Below are 25153 nucleotides of genomic sequence, written 5' to 3'. Positions count from 1 at the left end.
ACAAAACAAGATTAATTAATTGTGAAGCATTATCGTCTCAAAAGAAAATAAGATTGCAAGTGAAGATTGCGCCATGTTTGTGTGATTGCTATCAAAATTACAAGAACAGCGTGTGTGGCAATCTCGACACCTACATCGAACACAATACGACTGCCTCTAGAATCATTAGGAACAAAAACTGGATAGCTTTTTCAAGTAAAAATGTTTACTGGGCTTAATTTTGCGGCTGAAAGTGTTCATCTCGATTTAGGAGGAAATGTTGTTGCTTGAGTTGTTTCAACGATTCTTGCCGAATCCTGTTTTTCCTGGGACTCGTTATTTGTGATTTTGCATTGTTTCGGCTTTTCTTTGGACAACTTTGAAGGATTTCGTGGCTGGTTTAGCAACTGACTCGAAAAAGAGCCAGGCGATGATTTAGTGTGGAGTTGAAACGGACCGAGAACCTCACCGAGAACTTTAGTGTCAAAACCACGAATGAGAATACCGCACTTCAAGCGATTTTGCCGGAAGGGAAAATACGTTTTCGTGAGGTATAATTAAGTCTGAGTAAGACTTGTTCTTTCAGCCGTGTTATGTTCATTGTAAATTAAGCAAATAAACACCGAGTTGTGAACAGAAATTGTTGTTTTCCTGCCCTCACAACTTTACTTGATTTTACACACAATCATTTATGCTAAATCGTTCATCAACTAGCAAGGCTGTTTCGCCAGCTTTGGCATCTGATAAACAACGGAAAACCTATTTTAAGAGGCGTTTCTTTGTGACGCAGTATTTATGCAAATTGAAAACGTAGGAGGAGAGATCGGGGGAGGATTGATGGGAAGGCTGTGGGTGTGGCCGGGGGATGATTATTCATTTACTGTTAGCTTTCTAATAAATGCCGGTTCCACCAAATACAAACAACTGGTAGATGTTTTTCCCACGCAGCGGGAAGAACACCGAATAATAGCACAACGCAATTATTAATGTTTGAATGTCCAATATTTTGAATGCGCCTCGATAATGAACTCGCGATGGATCGGTTCTGCCGTTGGCTTGCTTCTTCAACTTATGGTACAGTGTGAGGCGCAATCACAGCTGGGAATTTGTTTGTCACATTGCGAGTATTTGACAATTTGTTCTTTGACTGAACATATACGTGATGCGCTCGATAAAGAATAGAGCAGTTAATGGGAAAACAATAGATGCTGATTGAAACACGAGGAAACACCAAGCCAAATCTTCAAGCCTCGTGCTGTATTTAATATAGCCTAATGGTAGAGGACGGTGTTTGGAACAACTTGTTGCTAGCATTTCAGTTTGAAGAGCAATCGAGAGGCTGTTTGCCCTTGGCTGCGCGGCTATCAACTTCTCCGTTTCCGTATTGCTCTTTGAACATTTCTCGAGCTTCAAAACTCGACGTACACACATATTAGCGAGGAATTTTAAAGGAGAAACAATTTACTCGCCTCGAGGTAGCTACTTGTAGTTTGCCATTTTTTATTTGATTTCTTAGCAATTCGAATGGTTTCGTAAAAATATCGCGTAAATATTCGCGTAAATATACGCAATACCGTAAGAGGCAGTGATATTCGCTTTTCAAGGCCACATTATATTTCAAATGTTCAAAATCGTATGACATACGAAAAGGGTTCCTAATATTTGAGGCAATGTCCTATGCATGTTAATTGATGCTTTTATACGGAAAACATGACGTTCGTGATACATTGAAGGGCTCTCATCAAGTATCAATAAAGTTTGCCAGACAAGCTATTAAAGTAGTCGGCTATTTTTAACCGCTGATGTGTGTTTTTCTCGATGAGAGTGAATACGACAGCTTTTGACTTCAGCTCGGCTGATGATGCGCAAGTGAAACAATTTGGACCCCCAAAACATGAGAATAGTGAAAAATGAGAAGTGCAATAAGAAGTGCGCCATGCTAGTCCCCGATTTAGTCTCCCAAGTACGTCAAAGAATGCAGTTGTTTCCTGTCAAGGATTCCTTCCTGTGTACTAAATAAGGATTTCTAGACGTCAAGTACTAACTTAAGGTATTAGCGAGCTTACGCAACAGGACGGCTGGAAGACTCAGGACGGCAGAATGGCGAAAAAATGTCGCGCGAGACTGTGCATTCCCGATCTTACGCGACATGTTTTCGTCATTCTGCCGTCCTGAGTCTTCCAGCCGTCTTGTTGCGTAAGCTCGCTATTAACCGGCGCAGGAGGGTGGGTTTATCTCGCCTTGTACGGTGACCTCAGAATATAAAGACAGCCAAGCGAACGAGACGAGATTTTAGTGATTGGTTTTAGGTAATAATAGACGAAAAAAATATACAGCAGAAACAAAGAAGCCAAACCATAAACACAATAGAGTTGTATCTTATCCCAATCCAATGAAACTTAAGGTTGTTAAATGCTCCGTGCTATAAAGGTGACGTGGCCCCAATCGCCTCTTAATGACGGGGCGCCATCACATTTGTATTACAGACTCAATCAATGGCTTTTTCGCTGGCTAAACGCCTTTTACGCGTATTAATATAGATAGGTACTGAGATGTCCTGATTTTCGCCTGTGTGAGGACTTTCTCGGTGTTTAATTAGGGAAGTTATTCAAACTGGAAAGAATAGCGAATAAATCTCTATGCCGTGTGAAACAAGTAACGATGTTATCGAGGGGTGTTCCGAACTTCGAAGCACTGTGTATCGTTCCGATGTGTCGTAAGTTCGTTGTGTGATGAAGTATAAACGTTCTTTAGTTGATTTCGAACTTAAAAATGCAACGTAGGGGAGTTGTAGAGAAACTTGAAAAAAAATTAAGGCTTGGATATTACTTCAACCCTATGACCGCGTGATTGCATAGTTCATTGCTCTTCAATGAATTATCGACCACACGGAAGCTGGCCAAGGGAGAGTTCGTACCATATCCTATAAGAGGTGAGGATATGATAAAGAACATATTAAAAGTCATATTTTTGAACTGCGGTATGAGACGATTTTCTGTATGAAAGATCGTCGCAGTGTAGGATGCAACTTGAGCAAATACAACCAAAATTGAAAATTTTCATTCTTAAACTGAACTCAAACGGGATGCGCTGGATTGCGCAACTTCCTGCTATAATACCAAACGAGCGATCAAGCCAATTAGGGCTTATTTACTGGGATGGCTGGTCTAACTACAAATTACCGCTCAAGTAATTTTAATGTAACAGTGCAATTAAAACGACGCATTGTTCTCGTTGCAGGGAATTCCGGGCACTCCAGGAAGAAACGGTAAGTCTGTGTAGTGTGAAACAAATGTCGATTTGTTCATTTAGACCGAGAACAGCAAAACGAGGATAATGGAAACAACCAAGTTGTTCAAAAGCCTGATATTTTCAGTCTGTGCAAAGATTTACGTCCACTTCATCATGAACATGCTCACTCTAAGCACTTCTAAGTTAAGGTGTGTTCGTAAACCTTGGCGGCAAATTTCCAACGTGGAGTCTATCTTTTACTCCTGGTAGTGACTTCATTGATTGGATAGTTCTGCATTTTTCAAAGTACTGGGCCCATGCCCCTGTTGTTCAAAGGGCGCCGGGATAGCCAAGGGGATAGGTCAGAATCCGTCAATCTCTGCAAAGATTTCAGTATTTGCCCTTGTAATTGTGAATGTCATATGCACAATCTAAGCACATCTAGGTAAATGGTGTGTAAGAATTTTACGCGAAGTACATTTTATACTCTGGATAGTGACTTATCCAAGGGATAAAGATATCTGGCGTTCGAACAACTGGGCTGAGGGGCTCGTTTCTCGAAAGTCCCGAAAACATTTCGGGCCCAAAAAGCCATTTGTGAAACTGCCAGCCGCTTGTTAAGGAAAGACGATCTTTTTAACCTTTTTCCAAGGTAACAAAAACAAAAATTACTGTAAAATTTGACGACTTAAATCCTCTCCGTTCTTGAGATACAGAGGAATTGTGACAGCCGAAAAATGGCCCGTAAAGTTTCGGGACGTTCGAGAAACGGGCCCCAGAACTTTAAACAGCACACGGTAGGTTTACGCGCGGGAAAATGTGAGCTGCTTCATCTGATTGGCTGAGAAAGATCTGCGAGATTGTTAACCAATCAAAGTGAACTAAAAATTTATTTGGGACATTAATTAATGCCTACCTTGCATGTACCAAAAGGTAACCATTTAGTTCTTACGTATGGCTTTGTCATGGCAGAATCAGATATGACTCGCCAAGCGTTTACTTATTAACACTAAATTTAAGTGCCTTTGAAAGTTGTTTTGTGCAATGAACAACCTACACAGTTGAACTTCAAATAAGTTGAACGTAATTTTAAGATAATCCTCCTAAGTTACGAGATGAGTTTTTCATCTTTCATTGGCGACGTCAAAACATAGCGAGAACAAAGGAGAAGTTCTTAGTGAATGATTTGATCAGATGTTGATCTTTAGCCGGACTGCAGTCGAGGAACGGAAATTTTTGTTTGCTGGAAGATATCGCAAAAACTATGCCGAATATTTCATTATTGTCACCAGAATTCACGAAGAAACTTGTTAATTGTTTAAAATCATTACATTACAACACAAGTCGAAAGAACTTTACAAACTATTTGCGTAGGACTAACCTTAGTTCCGCTAGGAAATTTCTGGTCCAGAAAATTGATGAAAGACTGTCGGTCGCTTCACAGAGATCACAGATCAATTCCTGTTGTTCCTGCAGACATTGTTTCTCTGGCTCATCGATTTCTTTCCTTTAAACCACGTAAAGGAACTAGGATCATCATAATCAAGATCATTTGTAGCAGTTATTGCTCGTGTTTCTATCGTGCAATCCCTGGTTCGTGAAATTCAAGACTGACAAAACAGTTTGAGAACTTTATTTGTTGAGTGTTTTTTTGGACTCTGGACTCTCATCACGCACGCGGGGAAACCACGCAATGATGTAATCCATGTGGCTGCACACGAGCCAATCATAAGTCTTTATGATGACGTGAAAACCTGTAATAAATTTTCCCACAAACACGCGGAGCAGAATGCAATACAAGGGACCTTATTTGGGAGTTTAAGAAACGACGACTGCTACGATTACGACAACGCCACAAAACAATAATATAATTGGTTAACAAATAATCGTGCTGCACGTGCAGCACGGATTTTAGCAAGTCGGTTTGCAGTCCTCTGACGTGAAATCACCAAATTTGAGGTTTTGACGACAACGTAAGCATACAACAGAATCCTTAATTCTCTCACTGTTCGTACCAATCGCGAAAGACTTGTGATAGGCCAAGTTATATTTTGAGCTGACGTTTTCGTCGACTGTCGCCGTCGTGGATCGACCTTAAGATCCACGACGGCGACAGTCGACGAAAACGTCACCCCAGAATATAACTTGACTCTATATCATAACGACATTAGTCTTTCGCGATTATTCAGTCTCGTTCACGTCCTACAATATGGGCGAAATATCCTAAAAATAAATTTGATGATTTAACGTCGTCGTTATGCAGAGGACTGCAAGCCTACAAGTTTGCTAAAATCCGTGCTACACGTGCGGCACCTTTTTTTCTGCCCTTTTAACCAATTATATTATTGTTTGTGGCGTTGTCGTTACTGACTCAGGCCGAGGGTGATGCAAAAATCCGTACACTAAACAATTCTGAAACTTTTTGAGGACAAGGTGGCCTTGGCCACTCGAAGAATTTGAATTTAGGAAAAGCTTTAATTCCGCTCAGTGAAAAGCCCCCTGTAACTTTCTATCTATGAAAAAGTAAGCCTTTTCCAGTCCAAAACGGCATTTTATCTCTTCATACTTAACTAATATACAAAAAAGGAGAAAATCAGCTCGCGAATTGAGGTAAACAACTTTCGTCCCTAAACTTTTCCCTCGCTTAGAAATTCACTTGAAGAATTTGAACCCGTTTTGTTTTTCGGTATAAACAATACAACAGCCAACGGACGCTCCAGAAGTTAAAAAAAAAAGGCAACAAAAAAAAGCGAACGAAGAAGTTTCAAGTTTGGTAAAAAGAAGCCGTGCTGCAAAGCTACTGAGCCAAATGCTTTTAACTAAACTTTTGACTGAGACATTACGTTATTATAGTAAATTAACGCTCCATGAAATTCTTCATGAAGGTATTGGAAATTAACGCGACTTTAATGTAAAACGACGTTCAAATGAAGAAAATTAACGCGAAAGAGAAGGTAGAATTTCACAATAAAGGAAGTATACGCGATTAAGACACAGTTCGAGGTGTCTTCTGAAACAAATTTATTCAACACTGGATGCAAAAAAAAGAATACTGAACAAAACTGAGCTCCCTGGTCAACAAAACAGTCCTTAAAATTCTAATTCATGTAGGGGTTTACGGAAAGAACGAAAGCTTGTACCTTATTTTGTTGTTTTCTCAGGTGTCATGAATGTCTGGGAAGGTTTCAAATTAGGGTTAAGAGCGCGGAAATTAACGCTGCACTTAATTAACGTCACGGAAAATAACGCTCAACACAGTTAGCGCGATTTAAATTAACGCAAATTTTAACGTTAATTTCATGGAGCGTTAATTTCCTGTAAGGTAGTTTTAAGTTCTTGAAGTGAAATCCACGGCTAATATTTGGAGTGTGAAATTTGAATCACGACGCAGTTGTTTAAGTTTCGCGGTTTCCAACTTTACGACCTTTGGAATGTATCCGATAGCAAAATTTCCCTATGTGGATTTTCATATTCGGTCAAGATTATTGACTTTTAATGACATTAAGACTTTTCAAAACAAAACGTAATCTCCTACTGTAAATGGAATGAATGAGCATCTAAATACAATAATAATTAACATGCGTTTTTTGTTTTCTGTTGTATTTGTTTTCTTGGGGTATATTTTTCACGCTTCCAGCTTTTTAATTAACAGCACAAGAGCTGAAGTCATTGCCTGAAGCAAAACGCATTTACTAAATAGAGCTAAGAACAAAAACATGGCCTCTCACACGTTTCAAAGCTTACCCATGCATAAAGATTTAATCAACGATTTCTAGAGGGTTCTATCTTTGTGTGAAAGATATATATATATATCTATACAAACAAATGATTTGAATGTATTTCAGAGAGTGCTCAACTCTTAGAGGAGCCATTATATATATACATAAACATATATTTTTTTAAACCGTTTTAATTTTTCGATCATCGCTTAGTCATGGGTACCCCCCTAAAAGTGTTTGTGATCATTGCAGCATCTTGGGCGTTTATAAACCATCAAAGAACAAATGTGTCACAGCGAAAAAAAAAATCTGAAAATTCTCTTCTTATCATAGGAATACCGGGTCACCCGGGCCCCCAAGGACTAAGCGGACCTCCCGGAAGAAATGGACTAAACGGAATCCCCGGTATCAAAGGCGGAAAAGGCGACCGTGGCGAAATGGGTCGTCGCGGGAAAAAGGGAAGCCCAGGCGTTCCAGGTATTAACGGTACAAACGGAGAGCCCGGGTGGAGAGGCAAAGAAGGACCAAGGGGTGTGAGAGGCCCTATCGGACCCCCGGGCCAAAATGGAGCGAAAGGGGAACGAGGAGAACCAGGACAAAGGGGACCACCGGGGGAGGAGAGAATTATCAAGTCGTGTTCGTGTGAATCAAATGTCCCTACACAGGTGATGTTTGTGTATACAGGCCATTGGATCTCTGACAGAGACTTGACGGGATTCAATGACGTTTCAAATGCATATGGAGACTTCCAAGTGTTTGTTGTCAAGCCTGTTACATACGTTCTTCATGTTGGTGGTACGTTTTAAGCTCTCTTTTCAAATATGTAGTCTCATCTTTTTTTCTTTGTTAACCGAGTGCAATAGTGAATTAGATGAGAGTGTTGATCTAACACTTTGCGGTGATGACCCAGCACAGTCATAAATGGATTTATCGTTAGATACACTTTGCGCGCGAAACAAACAAAGGGCCGACAATTATAACCAATCAGAAGAAGCCATGACATGTCACGTGTGACTACTTCTGCCATGTTTTGTCAGGGACATGACAAATGATTTTCGCGGGAACGGGTATTCTAAAAATAGACTCGCTTGTGGCTGTGCTGGGTAAAGGTGCCTTCTTTCGTCAGAAGTGGCCAAATTTGAAGGTACACTTGAATGATAATACCTCGCATTCCTCCGGAGAAGTATATATCATCCGCAAAGTGTGTTAATTTGAAGGCGTTTTAGAATTTAGTCCACCCTGCCCGGTCTGACCGGTTAATACTGCCAAATGGAAAGCGTCCTACGAGGGGTCGGTCAGGTGCAAATTTGTTTTATCCAGTTAAAAAACTCGTTACCAATCAGAATCCATTGGTTTTCACTTTAAACATCGATTAAAAACATGAGTAAAACTGAAATTAACAGGAAAACGACCAATTTATTCATGGTTTTAACTTCGCAATTTTTTTTTTGGCAAAGTTCAACTCGCACAAACTGTGACTCTATGGCTTGTGTCCTTATTTTGCCATTTTTAAAGATTCCGTGCTTACTAAAAACAGCTGCAAAAGACTGGCCGTCTTCCGACTTTGATACTTACAAGCAACTACTAACATGTTTTGGAAGTATCTTGGGCATTTTTCGACAATCGCCCGAGATTGTCCGCGCATCTACGTCTTCCAAAATCGGAGTAACCAATCAGAAGTCACTTATTTCTTTTGCAGGAGATTGGGTTAATGACGATTCGGTGACGTTGTTCTATCGCCTCAAATGTACACATCGCAGGCTCACAGCCTACCTGCCAAACCCCACAGGTCACAGAATTTACAAGTTCCAAGAACAAAATCGTTTGGAATCCGAGACATTTACGTATGTGACACAAGACCTAAATCACCACGGCCGGTGGAGATGTCAGCTGCAGATAAGCAAAGGCGCGTCCCGCGCTTATTACCGCTGGGATTCGCAATATGGCGAGATCAGTCTCTCGATGTGGTAGCCGGCGATCGTATCGTCGATGGTTCCATTGACTTGAACTTCGCACAACGTAAGCGTAAGTCGCTTGTGTGGCGAAGATCTTTAAAGACACAACGTTGGTAGGTTTAGAAGGAACCATTGTACCATTTAATTCCAGGCCGTTGTTGGTTAATGTCTAGCCGTTATCTTCGAAAATAGTCTACTCGTACCGCTATAGTTCGGTTTGCAGTTATGAGCGTTCAAACCCGACCTCAGGAGAGACTTGATCGTGCGGGATATTTTCAATTACAGAGGAGACCTGCGTTTCAACCCTGAAACACAAAAAGGGGTTTTCCGCACCAGGGACTGACTTTGAAGTGGCTTCCTGTCAAGTCTGGTGATGAGAGGTTGTTACGGAAGATTGAAGTGAAATGATGAACAATTATTAAAAGTCGGAGTAGTTTATCTAGTTTGATGTTTAAAAAAATGATCCAGTTGGTTATAATCGCGTTTGAATATTTACGAGTAAGTTGACGTTGGTTGCGTCTTTGTTAAAAAATCGTAAGGAATGCAGTTTTCAATTTCCTTGTAAAATAGTTGGTGCTTGTTACTTTATGGTACGTTTTTCCTTGAACATCGAGTGTGGTATTAATACCTTTATTTGAGACAGTCAAAAGTTTTAAAGTTGCTGGACTCCAAATGGCCATAATTAACCTGGAACTAAAGATTGTAGTCCTTGTCTGATGAAGATGCATGACGCGAAAATCTCGGGTAAAAATTGAACCCTCGCCTCTCCTAATAAAAATTTTAAGCAGAGTCAGTTTTAGTCTTTCAGAGCATGCACAGCTGTCACAAATGGCGGTCTATTTATTTTTCTGTTCTGTATATGTTAATTAGATTAACTGTCCCTATTTCAGAAATGAATTTTAGCACCTCGAGGCTTGGCTAGCAAGGTTTGTAGGACGATAAAAAAGTTGTCCATCATATTTGAGTCTTAATAGGTTACCTGTAGAGATGATGTTGAATATTTTAGATCATTTTTTGTGTATTTTCAAGGTTATTGGTATATGTATTTGACTTAAATTGACTTCTCTATAAACTAGGGAACCAAAAATAAATTTGACTTTTCTCTGTCCATCGCTGTCCTTTGCGATAAAAAACAATGTTTGATTGTCGTGTGCTTTTTCCAGGAAATTTGGTCGCGTGGTAAGTGCTCGAGTTTTGCATTCCGCGCGTGGAGTCCGTGGGGAAAACCCAGAGTACGAGAAATTGAAAAGCAAAGGAGTGGTCCTCCTTCGCTTTACGCGCGTTTGTTTATCACCTGACTGTAACGTCAATACAGTATGCTTTAAGAAAGCATAGGTTGTCGTCAATCCTTTCAATTCTTGCTGTTCGAACAAGATTGACAGAGAAGAGTTTTAAAATAACCGACGGCGGTAATTCACCGACATTAAGAATTTTAATTTTATGTCGACAATGTTCATCTTTACCATTTATTTCCAGGCATATCTTACTGACTGGCGATTTAATTGTGAACATGTCAAGACAAAATTGTTTTTGAGTTGGTGGAGCGTATGTTAATGCTTCGAAAACCTAAGAATTTTTTGTTTTCCTAGAGCTGCGTTTGCTCTTGGGCATTAAGTTTGATATGTAATTTGTATTCGTAAAGGTTATTTGATTAAAATAGCTTTAAGATTAGGAGACGTAAAACGAGATTGTCAAGATAGTCAGTTTTAGGTTTCATTAACAACTAACATTTAGAAGATCGTGACAAGATCTTACAGTGGAACGGATAAATGCGATGAGGGCAGTATTGCAAAAACTATCTTTTCTAGTCCTTTGTTTGATAGTACTAGTCTAATAATCATGTTAGTTTCAATTGTATTTAAAGCGTTGTCTTGGAGTATTCGTCAAACATGTAAGCATGAAAAAATGTGAAAAAAATATAGAGGCGTGAAAGATCGAAAAGTTGTGTATGAAGTCCATACGAGGGCAAGTAACGCACGACCCGGGAAGTAACGGGCGTTCCCGACGGGATTAAAAAATGAGGAGCTGGGGAGAAGGTCAGTTCTTTAACTTCAGGTCACGTCAACCATACGTTGAAAAGTAGGAAGACCCTGGTAACAAGGTTGTTCCCTACTATGCAGGCGAGAAAAGTAATTTGGTCAGTGCCACGGGATCTCCCGGGGGTTTTGATCTCGTTCTGGTTGTAAATAACCTCGATCTCATGTGACAGTGAGTCAAGTCCTATTGGGCGGGATCAACACTTGGATGGACCGTTCGGCTATACACGCGCGCGGGAGTCACTGTGTTTTGCAAACCAGTAAGAAAGGTTACTGATATCCCACAAAACTGATATTAACAAATGTATTCCATAAATGTTTTAATAAAATTATTAGCAACAAGATAACAGTCAAAATACCTATAGTGTGATTCGTTCATTACTTAATAAATACTAGAAAAGGGTGCAAAAGATTCTCTCCCATACACAACTACTTTCACCTTCAACAATGCTTCGTCGAAGACAAAGCAGGAATCGAACGCATCTCACTGATCCTTGATTACCGCTAGTTATAATTCTCTCGTAATGATGCTATAATATTCCTTCCGGAAACAACTAAAACTGGATGGTCAAGTATTCTTTTAGTTACATACATCTTTCGAAACAGCTGCTCGTTTTGAAATCGTTCATGATTGCGCCTACAATCTACAGGTAATTAACACACAGTGTTTTGTTAAAATAAAGATAGATATTTGATGATAATCATTTGAAACCTGTTAAAATACAGCAAAAGACGAGCAGTTTCTCCTAATCACAGAATGCATCGCGGTTAGGAAGCGAAGGGAAGTAATCTTTCGAGCGATATGAATTTTGCAGGCTCAGTATTCAGCTGTGTCGCCTAACACCATACAACTTATTCCAAAATGGCCGCTACTTTATGCGGATACAAATTGGCCCTTATTGCCTCGTTCAAGATAAAATATTCTTTTGAATAGGCTAGTTTCGAATTGTGCAGCAACAAAAGAACAGAGTCGAGGTTCAGGGGAATAATTTGCATTTTCCTTTGCTTTGAACAAAAAAAGGCTAATTATTCCCCTGAACCTCGACTCTGTCCTTTTGTTGCTGCACAATAGGCCACTTCGGAAAATACCATAATACTCTTTGTTTGTCCTCCCAAATTTTGCATAAGCATTGTTTCCAGTTTCTCTTGGGACTTACAATGGTCCCAAGAGAAAACAAAAACCATGCTTATGCAAAATTTGGGGGGACAGACAAAGAGTATTATGGTATTTTCCAAAGTGGCCTATTCGAAACTATACAAAAATTTGGTTTATCAACGGAGTTGATAATGTAAATTGACCACCGTACAGAGATTCTAAAAGCTGACGTTTCGAGCGTTAGCCCTTCGTCAGAGCGATTCGCTCAGCTTTTAGAATCTCTGTACGGTGGCCAATTTACATTATCAACTCCGTTGATAAACCAAATTTTTGTATACTACTTCCCCACCGACGCAGCACCACAGTTTCTTTAGAAACTACCCCTTCATTCATCTATTCGAAACTAGCCTATTTTAAGCTTAAGAACGAGGCATCAAGGGCTTATTTGAATAAAAACAAAAGAATATTTAAATGGCGGCCATTTTGTAATAAGGTGTATTTCGATCTTCGTAATTGTTTTCATTGTACTTTTCCCCGTCCAATGATTCTTAAGGTGGCCCCCTAGAGTATTTTAAAGTTTCCACTGTAGAGATCTACCAGTATGGGTATCGATTTTATACGGCTATAATACGGTGTCAACTTTCAGATTACGACCGTTTGTTACCATAGCAATATCACATCTTATAACAGGCTGATATATTTCTATTTTTGGCCTAAATTCTTTAATATTTATACTTTCTTTCGGCGAATTTTTTTATTCTCTGCCACATTATGGAAATGATATTGCCTGGCATTTTGAAGTGGTAAAAAGTCAAGGTCGCTCAGGTTTTTTTGACAATATTCTGTAATTTGTCATTTTTCAACAAATATTTTAATAAATACAGGTTATTTGATAGGTTAGAACTGAGCCAATTTTTTAAAAAAATTACCAAAGGGAACGCGGGAAAATTAGCAGTTAATTTAGCAGATTTGCTCACGCTGACGTCACAAAAATCTGAAAAACACGCGCGATTCAGGCTTTACGCGCCATATTAATGCCCAGCTTGCGCGCGGCCCTAAAACTCTTGGGAGCCTTCTCAAACAATCATGTTGCCACAAAAAGATGACGTTTGAATGGAACTGTTCCTGGGCATGTGGAAGAGGGTTAAAATAATTCGTTGAGTGCTCGCTTTTAAGCACAGCTTTCTCTTGGGCTACCTATTTCTACAAATAACCAAGAAATCACTTTCATTTGATCCAGAAAGATTCGACGTACGAAAATACAAAGTTGGTTTATTCTTAATCACTACTTTGTCCCCTTACTCACTGTCGCTATGCATGGCACGAGTAATCAATCTCTTTGTTTTCTATTTGGCTTCGATACAGCCGAAAACTACAATACTTTGAAACTCCTTTGAGCGTTAGTCATTTTGGAAGTTAACGTTGCTGGTTTTTTTAACTTTTGTCTAATGAGTGGCCACTATTGACGAGTTCACGGTCTTGAGTGCCTCATGGGTAATAGGTGTAAGATGGAGAGAAATTCAACGGTTTGTGTGGAAGTTCAAAACGATAAAAAGTATTCATGATATGTAATTTTCGTTTATTTTTTAATTTTCTAAAACAGAAGATACCCGCCCAAAGGTGCGACAGGATAAAGTTGGAGGGAATGGCTACTGTAGAAATCCATTTTATTTAACAAAGTTTCTGCCATACATTTCCCGTAAGTCAAAGAGAATGTGTGGAGACCAAAATGCAACATTTAGGAATTCCAAGGAATAGATACTAAGTCCAGTTCATCTCAGTTGTGAACTTGAACTTATTTGTTTGGTTTATGATGAGGAAAGTCTATAAAGTAGTCATGTACAGTTTTAATATTTGCGCTTTAATTTCCAAACAGACCTTTGAATTTCCCGCCATGTTGCCCTGCCGGATTACCCATGATGCACTCAAGAGCGTGAACTGGTCCGATTCTCGTCGACATTCATACTTACCGCCTTTTCTTTGTCCGTATTTCTATTTGACCAGAGACTACCCGAGTTCCCACTTTTTACAGTGTTTTCGGCACTCTGTAAAATAGTCCACTGTGTTTTGAATTTCTCCTTGCTTTTGCGGATGCCGTGAACCGGTTACCAAAATTTATTTGAGAAAGTACAGCAGAGGCAAACAATTAAATGAGGCAATGTACTGTTGCTCTACGAGCCAGTCCCAATGTTGCTCTTGCCTTTTCTGCTAATGGGTACGAATACGGCAAGATTTTAAAGCCATCAACAAGCGTAGAAATTCAACACTGAAGCGAAAGCGAAATCAATTTCGACAGTCAATTGAAAATCGCTCTTCTTGTTTATTTGTCCTTTTCTTCTCTGACTTGCCATCCAAGCACTCTCCTGTCAAATCCACATGAAAACAAGTTACAGCAAGCCTTAGCACTTGTCTCCTCTCCCCAGGAGGTCGAGCAAACCATACGTTGATGACCCTAAAAGTAACAATCACGAGAGCTTCATATCCATGCATGAATAAACTTTAAGGCGCCCGAAAACATTGCTGCGGAAGCAAATGTTTCCCACTTTGAGCCGCCAGGAAACATTTGTTGCATAAGCAAAACTGTTTCTAAATTTTTTCAGAAACATTCTGCTTCCTCAGCAAGTATTTCCTCGTTGTGCGCTGAGGAAACATTTCGGCAAACATTTTCCTCGTTTGCGGGCACCTTTAGACCCATAAGAAAACAAAAAACAAAATGGCGGGAAATGGGGAGCGCGAACACACATCCGGGACCTGTAGTTACGATATTTTGTCACACTGAATAATGGAATATATGAATATGCCATATGTTTCACCACTACTGCTCAAAGCAATCCAAATTCTTTACAATTCCTACCCTTGAACCTAAGGTAAGCATAAATTAGGTTTGTTTTGGAATTCATACAACAAAGACGTGTGATATGACAAGTGAAGGTAAAGCCGTGAGAAACTGTGAGAGCTTTGAAGTTTTGGTCGAAGACAAGTTTATAATTAGCTTAATATTAGTTGCTACAGTTTCAAACCCAACTGCTGTAACACGATCGAAACACGAGACACATACCTGACCGTTTCTGCGAGGCAGTCGTGTAAGCCTAACGCCACTGATGTCAAACAAGCGAATGTGACGATTGTCATGTGGAAGGGCGATAATATTGTTCACAGGGGACACTGAGAGTCTAAAAAAAGAACACAGAGAAGAGTCCTTTACTGTAAGACAGTGATTGGTATAGGCCATTCCGGAATTGCACAGGAAACTGGGGCGAGTTTCAAGTTTGAAACAATCTATAAATTGACACCATCAAACGAAAGCTAACTTTGAGATTGGCCATTTGCCCAAATTTGATGCTTTTAGGTCGAACCGAGACCAAGTTACGTCAAGGTATAATCCTCGCAGTTATGGACGCACCTTTAGCAATTGCGCAGAGAAGCATGAAAAATTCAGGACTTCAACGGGGTTTGAACCCGTGACTTCGCGATACCGGTGCGACGCTCTAACCAACTGGGCTATGAAACCAATGACGTTGGGAGCGTCAGCTAACATTGCGTCCATAACTGCGAGGATCAATTTATCGATTGGTTCAAATTTGAAACTCGCCCCAGTATCCTGCGCAATTCCGGAATGGCCTATGGAGAACGAATAGCAGCTGAGCGTTTGAACAAATGTCCATACATAAAATAAGATCAACTGAAAAAAACCCTCTTCCCAATGAATGGACACGAAACTATAATGCGCTTTTCAAAGATCTGCAGAATCTCAGGTACTGATCGACTATTATAATTCTCTGCTCTTTGGTCAGCCAAAATGTATTTTACAACGACTGCAGTGTCCTTAATAGTGCTGCAAGGCTCATTCATCTTAGCAGTAGATATGAACACATCACTGTTTTGCTTATCCAGCTTCATTGGCTCCCTATTGAACACTTATAACTTTGCTGTCATTACATTCAAGGCTCACCATGGTTTTGCACCTGACTATATCTCTGCGCTCATAAAGCCTTACACAACTTAGTAGAACCTTACGATCTTTAAACAAATTGTTGCCCTTTACACCTAGATTTAATCTTAATACCTATGGTGGCCGGTCCTTTACGTTGGCCGCTCCTTCTGTTTGGAATACCTTTCCGTTGGAATTCAGATCTTGTGGTTCCCTTTCTTGTTTTAAATCCAAGTTTTTTACTGTTAGTTTATCCCTGTTTTTAAGATATTTTTTTGCAAAGCGCTTTTGGACTATTGGGAATTAGTATCACCCAATTAGTGGACTAATGCAAATCCAGCATTTTAATTGGCTACGCTACTAGAGGACTATTAGTAATAGTCCTCGAGTAACGAAAAGCTTGACGCTTTCTTTCGTTTTATTTCCAAATAAATAATTCTTCAACTTGCATTTGCTAACTTTATTATTGCCTTTTCTGTCCGACTAGTTGGGTGACACTAAAACAATTAGACCCTTCGCCCTCAAGGGCCATTTTATTATTATTATTATTATTATTATTATTATTATTATTATTATTATTATTATTATTATTATTATTATTATTATTATTATTATTATTATTATTATTATTACAATCTCTATCCGCGGACTGCATTTTGGCATCTGTTACTCAATCTTACAATACCAAGACGAAAGAGGCCGAGAGTTGAACCAAAACCATCCCAAAGATGTCGCGTTTGCTTGGTTCATCGCATACTATTGCCGGTAAGACAATTGTTGATGATTCCCAAAGTCATGCGAAAGTGATTGTAGGTTATGAAGCAACAGACACCAAAAGCCGGAATCAGCCAAGGAAAAGCTCTGTCAATTTTTTTTCGTTTTAATTCATACTGATGCTGGCATCACCCTTTCTCCCCTTAGGGGAAAACTTACAGATTTTATACACCCTGTCTAACTCCTGGCGATTTTACTCGTCAACGGGTGGCAAGTTTAGGAATGAAAAGGTTAAAGATGAATCGGCAGGCTACCTGTTCACAGAGGAATCTGTGTTGATTGTTGTCAGCGGCGAGCGCATGTTTTTCAAATCCCACACCTGGCGAAATAAAGATTGCCAATTAAAGACAATTACTGAGAACCGATACAATTCCCAGAGCAAGCTTCGCTTGTTCAAAGGTGGAGCGTTATCATGGTTATACACGGTGACCGGACAAATTAGGGATGGCGCAGCGATGAGAGCACTCGCCTCCCACCAATGTGGCCCGGGTTCGATTCCCAGCCTGGACTCGGCGTCATATGTGGGTTGAGTTTGTTGGTTCTCTTCCCTGCACCGAGAGGTTTTCCTCCGGATAACCTCGGCTTTTCCCTCTCCTCAAAAATTAAAAAAGACGCAACATTTGACTTGATTTAAGTTGACTGTTAATTTCAGAACGCCCAGACGCTTGAGGTCCCTTTCCTTTCCTTTCCTATCCACCCTTCGAACAACCAGGGATGCATGGGACCCTCGGTAAAATGTATTGAAGTTATGGTAATGAACTTTTCAGATGCCAAACGGATGATTAGTAAAAGCTTTTGTTTTAAGGAAATGTGTTAGTCTAGCGTTCGTCTTGATGTCAATCTGTTCCAGACTAAATGATCTTTATCCATTTCAGGATGATAACAGAGATGACCTAAGCCTTTCTATTGACGCTAAGTTTGCCTACATTTAGGTGTCAGTGTGATTTACATGATTTAGTAATAAATATTAAATAATTACTAAATCCTATCACCATTTCCCAAGCCGAGTTCCATGCCTAGATCCCAGTTCTCAAACAACACCTTGCCCCTGGTTACAGGGGCACACGAATTTCTTTTGGAGTATGCGCGAGACATCATTAACAAACCGATCTAAGGGCAGGGTAAAAAATTCCTTTCCGCCAACTACGAAAAAGTCAGCTTTGGACATCTGTATCCTTCAACGTGTGTCAACTGAACTAATGGCCTAGCTCCTTCGAGTTTTACTAGCTCCGAGACTGGTACCGAATCACCTATCTACCCGAACTGGTACCGAATCGCAATCGGATTTTTCCGACTACTGCCGAGTCAGCCAGTCATAAATGAATCTGCTTTATTATACCTTGACAGTTCTATCATCGCTGCCACTCACTACGATGTCTTTTGTTGTGAATGCAGTTGATCTCACAGTGCTGTGAAACAAACAAGCAATCAAACATCAATAGTGATGATGCCTTCAGAAAGCCTACCACAGATTACCAAGGCTACTGCGTTGGAGATTATGGGCTTAAACGTGGTGGGATTAACGCTCTGGGCCACTTTATAACTTAAGAATTTTTACTGATATCAAATCTACTAATTTTTAAAATATGAAGTCTTCTCGGAGAAAGGTGATAAACATAGGCCCCGTCTCACAAAACGTTTAATCTAAATACGTTATGTGGAATGTTGAGGGACTAGGGACAAGAGAGAACTCGCCTTTCCTGACACCATCTCCCGAGATACCAGGGAAACGGAAGAAGACCTTTCCTCTGTTATGGTGTTATGGTAGACAAGGCCGTGTGCCAAAGAATTGGGTGAAACATCTCGGTCACTGTCTCACGGTCGGACGACATGTCGGACGACAACGGCTATATGGTTCCAAGTGTAGAAGTTGATCACCCAGTGAGAGACGGCTGCAGCCGAAGTTGTACAACCGTCTACTGTTTCGGTGGCCACTGAACTTAGAGCGAGTTTCAGTCGAGTGTCGTAGTAAGTAATTACTTTGGCCAATCAAAAAAGAAGGAGGCAATCCAGTAAACCAATCAAAACTCAAAGTAATTATACGTAGCCGACACAAAGCGCGGGAAAACGTGCACGCGCAAGCCACGATTGGTTTTGGTTTCACTTCTGATTGGTTCAAGAAATGGCGCGGGAACTTTGAAGCAATCACTGAATGAAGTAATGCAAAACCAAAGCAATTCGCTAATCACTTTCGACACTCAAAACTTGAAAACCCCTCTAATAACCAAAACAGTAAAGCTGAGCCGGTCTTCCAAAAGAATTGGCTGCGGAGTAACCCATTTCTAATTGACACACTTAAACTGCCGTAAAGTTGAAATGATATGGGCCTTATTCGCGAGAAGGCCATATTGGACATAAACAATAGATTTCGTACCCCCCTGCCTCGAGTTAAAATGTTTGGGGAACGAGTTTCGGTGGCGCAGTTACGCGTTCCCAGTTATTATTCAGCTAACATTCTATTCACCGCGGTGACCAACGTAATTTCTCCATGCACCCAAAAGCAAGCCCCGCAACAACGGGACTTATTCATCTAGTACTCCAACACTTAAGGAAGTTTTGTATGTAAACATTAAAAGAGGTCTTACTCGGAGTGTCCCTGGAACACATTGACTGAATGAATTGACGGAGTCCTAAAATCCCACAGCCTGAAAGTTGTATCCGTGGACGAGGTGACGATAAGCTGCTGGGTGGGGTGGGTACAAGTATGCGTCAGCTCTTGATCATGACCTAAAAAAAAAAAAAGACATTCCGAGCAAAACTCTATCCCTTCTAAGAAACTAGCCTGTTCTAGGCTCTCAGATAGTCGAGAAAACGAAATGAACTGCGTGTGAATCGCAGGTTCATTACTTTTTTGAGGTGCATGTATTCAGTCAATCACATGTTAGACAGGATTCGGCTCCATAATAACTGATAAAACTAGGAGAAACTTCTGGTAAATAATAAGGAAATAGATTAGCGTCACGATCAATCCACCTCTTGCGTTCTGGAAATGCTCAGGGATGAAGAAAAAGGTCAAAGTTGCACTTAGTTGTCAATTAACAAGTCGCAAATGTCAAAGCCACTGAAGTCTCTTTCCGACGCTAACTAATGCATTTTAACGATTGGAAAATTAATCTTAGCCGGTCTTAATCGCCGGCTTTGAGGTGATACTCCAAGTCATATTACCAGTTAACTGATGAACTTGCTCAGCTGTTTCAACATCCCAAAGCTTTGCTGTTCTGTCCCAAGAAGCTGTTACAATCTGTTTCCCAGATGTGAACCAATCAGCTGCAATAACAGCACCTTACAACAACAAAACAAACAGTTTAAACAAACAGTAACGATAACAAAACGGCGCATGGTCAACCAGTGCAGAGGCAAAAGCGACAAATTATTGCCTTACACCAATGACTGTGTCCTGGATTTGACTGGTTAACCGTGTGTCACCGCTAGATTGAGTTTGTTAAATGGTTCTCAATTCTGCTCCAAGACGTTTTTCTTAAGGTATTGCAATTTTTCCGTCACATAAAAAAAACAATGTTTGATTCGATCCGTTTTACTTAAGTCAGTTAAGTCAAAGTCATCCAGTACTAGACTAGTCAGTCCATCGAAGGAAAGATATTGAGAGGCCATGAATCACTGTTGGTTTTGGAAACTTGACAAAAATATTGAGTGCGATGAATTTTTGATTTGTTCGATTCACAAAAAATTGGAAAACACTTAAAGCAAACCATACCAATAAAGTAACATGAAGAAACAGCAGTAAAAAGCTACAAGGCTGGTTACTGGGGTCTTGATTTCATTTCTTTGTCTTAAGTAGAGCCTAATCAAAGGCACCTACAAAAAAACCTGATTTGTGTTTACCTTCGTGCCCCTTCAGCTCACACGTTGGTGTTTTAAGGAGGGCAGAAGATGAACCATCCATGTTGTCTGTATCATTTACAAAGAAAACAGAGGAAGGGATATAGTTAAGTCCTTGATACATATCACATATTTAAAAATCCAAGAAAAGAATGACAATTAGGTTCAGTGAGGTTCTATTATGTTGGCATATTTTAACTTTAACTTTGATAAATTTTCAGTAAAACACAAAAATAATGTGGAAAACCCTTACAAGGAAGTCACCTCAGTTATTACTGGACCCAAATTACCTAACACAAAAGACCATGAAAAGAAAGGTGATAATTTACCTTCAAGTTCCTCATCTGTAATGTTTTCAGCTTCATCAGCTGAACCTGGATGGGAACGCTGCGAGTGCAATGGGAGAACAAAACTAACCATAAAAAAAAAAGTAAAAATTACCCTAATTTTTTCCCTTTTTGCAGGGATTTCACTACAGTTTGCACAGGAAGTCATCAAGGTCTTGAAGCATACAGAGTCATGTAAGTCCAGAAGGTATGTCATGACAAAGATGGGTCCCCAGCCAGTAACAAAACCCTTATTTTGTAAGCTTTTAACACTAAAATTAAGCTAGTGCTTATCTCCGGAGTGGCCTAGTTTTCAACCCTGGAAGTGATCCTTCAAGTAATCTGAGTATGCCATGGTTTTCATACGTGCTCCACAGGATTGTACCGAGGAGTATTTATACAGAATGCATGCTTTGTAAGCTAAATCATTGCAATAATACATTGTCACGATACAGCTATAATTTCATGGAAGGGCTTGGGTAAGAAAATTAAAGACAGTCATTTCCCAAATTTGTTGATGTGCTGGGCTTCAAGGGAGACAAGGTTTTTTAAAGTTGTCTCCAGATTCTCTTGTAAAACGGCCAAATATTTCCCATACCTGTTCAGGACTTGGTACAATAGCCCTCCAAATCTGGCAAGTTCCATCCCCAGATCCTGATGAAAGAACATACATTACTGATAATTATATCAGAGAGAGTATCTCAATTTAGCCGGGGTATTTGTGGCAGCGTTGGTGTGATGGTAAGTGCTTGCCTTTGAATAAAAATAATGAGGAGGCAGGGGAAGGCAAGGTGTTGCAAAGGGTTAGGGTGTTGGGTTTGCATCAGTGATTGTCCTGGGTTAAAATCCAGCTCTCTCCACTAATTGCCTGGAATGGTCTTTGGTGCATGATACTAAATTCCAACCACCCTTGCTTTGGATTAGGCCAATTGGATTGTATTTAGCCCAATTGGATTTTCTCCATTATTTAACCCTTTAAGCCCCGAGGGGTTCCCCATTGACGAGTAAACTCGTCTGGCGTTAGACAAAGTAAAATCTATAAGTGCCATTTGGCACTATCGGGGCTGAAAGGGTTAAACAGGGACATAGTTTTTTCACGCTGTTAGCTTAACCCTTTAAGCCCCGAGGGGTTCCCCATTGATGAGTAAAATCGTCTGGCGTTAGACAGAGTAAAATCTATAAGTGCCATTTGGCACTATAGGGGCTGAAAGGGTTAACTTACTGATAATCATGTGTGATTTGAAAGTGTAACCTGCCTCAATTAGCTCTGCTACAGTACCTACAGCTTCTGCAGGATTTTTACTGTAATATATCTAAAATAATTAAGAGAAATGTTAATGTGGTGTTAGGGCTATTTGACTAGAAACAGCTCAGATTTTGTATGCATTTGAGCATACAGTGTATCCACATGAAAAAGCCCTACCAAATGTTAAGCATAATGTTATTATTATATACTGTCCACATTGGATTCCTGGATTCCTTGTCACATCTGTGGAGAGATTACGGGTCCTTTGCTTTGCTCCAACTTTATGTTACTGTTAGATGCCTAAAATGAAAGCTTTTTTCTAGGTACTCCTAAATCCCTTTTGATCAAAAGCTCCAATAATAATAATAATTATTATTAATAATTAATTCATGTTGCTCTGGAAGAGCTTCAGAGTTTAATCTTAATATTATCATCATTTCAGTAATAATTATTGTACTGCTTATAGGTCCATGCTTCATTTGATACACTGGCTCTGTAATACAGTCTTTTATTACATAGGCAAACTGGTACAAGATGAAAAGAAGAATTCTGATTGGTTGTCTGAGAGGTCCGAAATTTGGCAATACGGACTGCTAAGATTTCCTCGGACATAAAAAGAAAAGTGCGAGAAGTGTTTTTTATTTAGTCATGTCGGAGTTCCAGTATGAATTAAAAATTTACTTTCTCGGGCCCGGTTGTTTGAAAGCCAATTAACTTAATACAGGATTAGCGTAAACTTTTGTTCCATGTTTTCAACTTTTTGGTGAAAGTTTCTTTTGCTTATTATTGTTTTCCGAGATTGACATCTTCTAATGTAAAGTTTTGCTGAATATCAGCGTTGAACAGCATTTGGAAGTAGAGAAATTAACTCCCTGGTTAATTTTTATCTGGGATTAGTGCTAATCGGCTTTTGAACAACTGGGCCCAAAACCGTCTCTGCACAAGAGAGCCAATAAAAACTTGATTGAACTAATTTGATCAGTCCATACTGGGAAAATATTGGTCTTGTTCCTTTTTTGCAAGTTTCCACATGGACTTGCAAAAAAGGAACTCAACCAATATTTTCCCAGTACGGACCAGCTAGTTCAATAACATCTATATTGTGCTTTTCTCCCTGGCCCACACACAAAATATGCAATGTGATGGTTCAAGATTTACCTGTACAAACTATGGCGTCAGTTGGGTGAAATCGTATGGAATTGACTGTAAAAGCAATGAAATTGATGGCACATTAAATTGATGGGTGTGATCATTGTAAAAATTTGAACGTAAATATATTAAACATAGATTGAGCATTTCAAGACCAAGCAATAAATTATTCAATATTGTTTAGGTTTAATCACAGCAATGACAACACCACAAATACTAATATTGCTAGTCAACATAAAGGACCACAACCAGCCGACATGCATATAGCTTAGATCTACCAACAACAAAGACTGAATTTACCCAGCTTGGAGCAGTTTCAGTTGAGTGTAGTAAAACCAAAACCAAAGTAATTACTTTTGCCAATCAAAAAGGATGGAGACAATCCAGTAAACCAATCAAAACTCTAAGTAATTACATGTAGCGGACACAAAATGCGGGAAAATGTGCACGCGCGAGTCACGATTGGTTTTGGTTTCACTTCTGATTGGTTGAAAAAATGGCGTGACAACTTTGAACCAATCACTGAGTGAAGTAACGCAAAACCAAAGCAATATTACCTAATTACTTTCGACACTCAATTGAAAATCGCACTATAAGTTACCAGAGGCACAGAATTTATAAAGCCGAGATAGACTTTGGTAGCCAAGATCCTTAACACGCTTTTCCTAATATTACTTGTGGTAAAGACAAATCTACCAGGCTTGGCGCGATATGCTTGAGGAGATGGTGAGGCGTTCATTGAAGACTTGTGGCACCTCTATAACGCCCTCGATGGCACAGAAGACGATGCAGTCTTCGACGAGGATATTCCAGAACAAAAAAAAAGTGAAGACGAGGAAATGGACGACGAATTTGAGACAGACAGCGACGAAGAAGACCAGCAATAAGATCGATCCCGATCACACAACAACACGAACGGCTCCTTTACGAGCCACCAAGTAATAAAAGTCCATATTACACCAACAACAACTTCTCTTAATTTTACAAGTAATTTAGTTCGGCTTGTAAGTGAATACACGTTCATTTGTTACTGTTTTAATTTGCTGAGAAAATTCTTTTTATCAAAAATACTCGGCTATAAGCCAAGACCCCTTCTACGGCTTCAAATTTGCCCAAATTGAGTGAGGATTTAAGTAAAAATCGCTCGGCTTATAGCTGAATAAGAACGGTAATTGTCAACATTGGTTTTGGTTCAAAACTCAACCCACTGGCAGTGTTTCAAACTTCATCCAATTAAACCTGTGGCCACTTCACCTGAACCCACAGATAAAATGGATTTCAGAAAAAGACTCAAAATGTAATGAAAACCACCAAGGATGTTGACCCCACCTGATCCATTGTGACCTAAGTATCTCAGCAAACATTGACCAGTTTCCACATCCCAAAGTCTGGCTGAGCGATCTGCAATTATCATTTTAATAATAATGGAAACTTTCTTTGTTTTCGAATACAGTTGTAAATCTCTCTACGTATAGGCAATTAACAACTGGCTACTTGAAATTGAGTGATACACTTGCATACTGTATTTACAAATGAATCAAATAAAAAAAACAAAAATTAAAGTTTAATTAAGTCTGGACCATCCCAAATCTTATTTCTAAGACAGAAGATACATGTAAAATACATGTATTTCGTTCTAATGGCTAGATTTATCATTTTTTGATTATAATAATTATTATAATAGTGTTGTTGCTTTTTCTCAATGCCAATGTCATAATTTCATTATTATTATAATTAATAATAATAATATCATTCATTATTATTATAATTAATAATAATAATAATAATAATAATAATAATAATAATGGGCAGGTGTTCATCCCAAGGAACTGGAAACATCTGCAGCGGACAGATCGGGCTGGCGAGTGACA

General features: G+C 39.5%; 2 protein-coding genes across 6 annotated transcripts in view; one reads left to right on the top strand and one right to left on the bottom strand.

The window, feature by feature from the left end:
* The window catches only part of LOC137967741 (uncharacterized), a 41087-nt gene extending 29183 nt beyond the window's left edge, over positions 1 to 11904 (top strand). For all 5 annotated transcript variants that reach the window (XM_068814293.1, XM_068814294.1, XM_068814296.1 and 2 more), the window contains 3 exons: positions 3220 to 3247; positions 7263 to 7724; positions 8629 to 11904. In XM_068814293.1, coding sequence (XP_068670394.1) covers positions 3220 to 3247; positions 7263 to 7724; positions 8629 to 8900 — 762 coding nt within the window. In that variant the 3' untranslated portion in view covers positions 8901 to 11904. The remainder of the gene's footprint in view (positions 1 to 3219; positions 3248 to 7262; positions 7725 to 8628) is intronic.
* A 136-nt stretch (positions 11905 to 12040) lies between these two features.
* LOC137967740 (WD repeat-containing protein 37-like) overlaps positions 12041 to 25153 on the bottom strand; it is a 21315-nt gene continuing 8202 nt past the window's right edge. The window contains exons 5-15 of the mRNA XM_068814292.1: positions 24612 to 24683; positions 23292 to 23336; positions 21486 to 21541; positions 20891 to 20948; positions 20565 to 20630; positions 19887 to 20003; positions 19307 to 19448; positions 18061 to 18130; positions 16976 to 17040; positions 15075 to 15189; positions 12041 to 14468 (exon numbers count right to left, since the gene is read on the bottom strand). Of these exons, the coding sequence (XP_068670393.1) occupies positions 14337 to 14468; positions 15075 to 15189; positions 16976 to 17040; positions 18061 to 18130; positions 19307 to 19448; positions 19887 to 20003; positions 20565 to 20630; positions 20891 to 20948; positions 21486 to 21541; positions 23292 to 23336; positions 24612 to 24683 (938 nt within the window). The 3' untranslated portion in view covers positions 12041 to 14336. The remainder of the gene's footprint in view (positions 14469 to 15074; positions 15190 to 16975; positions 17041 to 18060; positions 18131 to 19306; positions 19449 to 19886; positions 20004 to 20564; positions 20631 to 20890; positions 20949 to 21485; positions 21542 to 23291; positions 23337 to 24611; positions 24684 to 25153) is intronic.

Source organism: Montipora foliosa, chromosome 8 (assembly GCF_036669935.1).
Source record: "Montipora foliosa isolate CH-2021 chromosome 8, ASM3666993v2, whole genome shotgun sequence".
Classification (NCBI taxonomy): Eukaryota; Metazoa; Cnidaria; class Anthozoa; order Scleractinia; family Acroporidae; genus Montipora; species Montipora foliosa.
The sequence above is the reverse complement of the archived record's forward strand: the minus strand, read 5'-3'. Positions and strand labels throughout refer to the sequence as shown.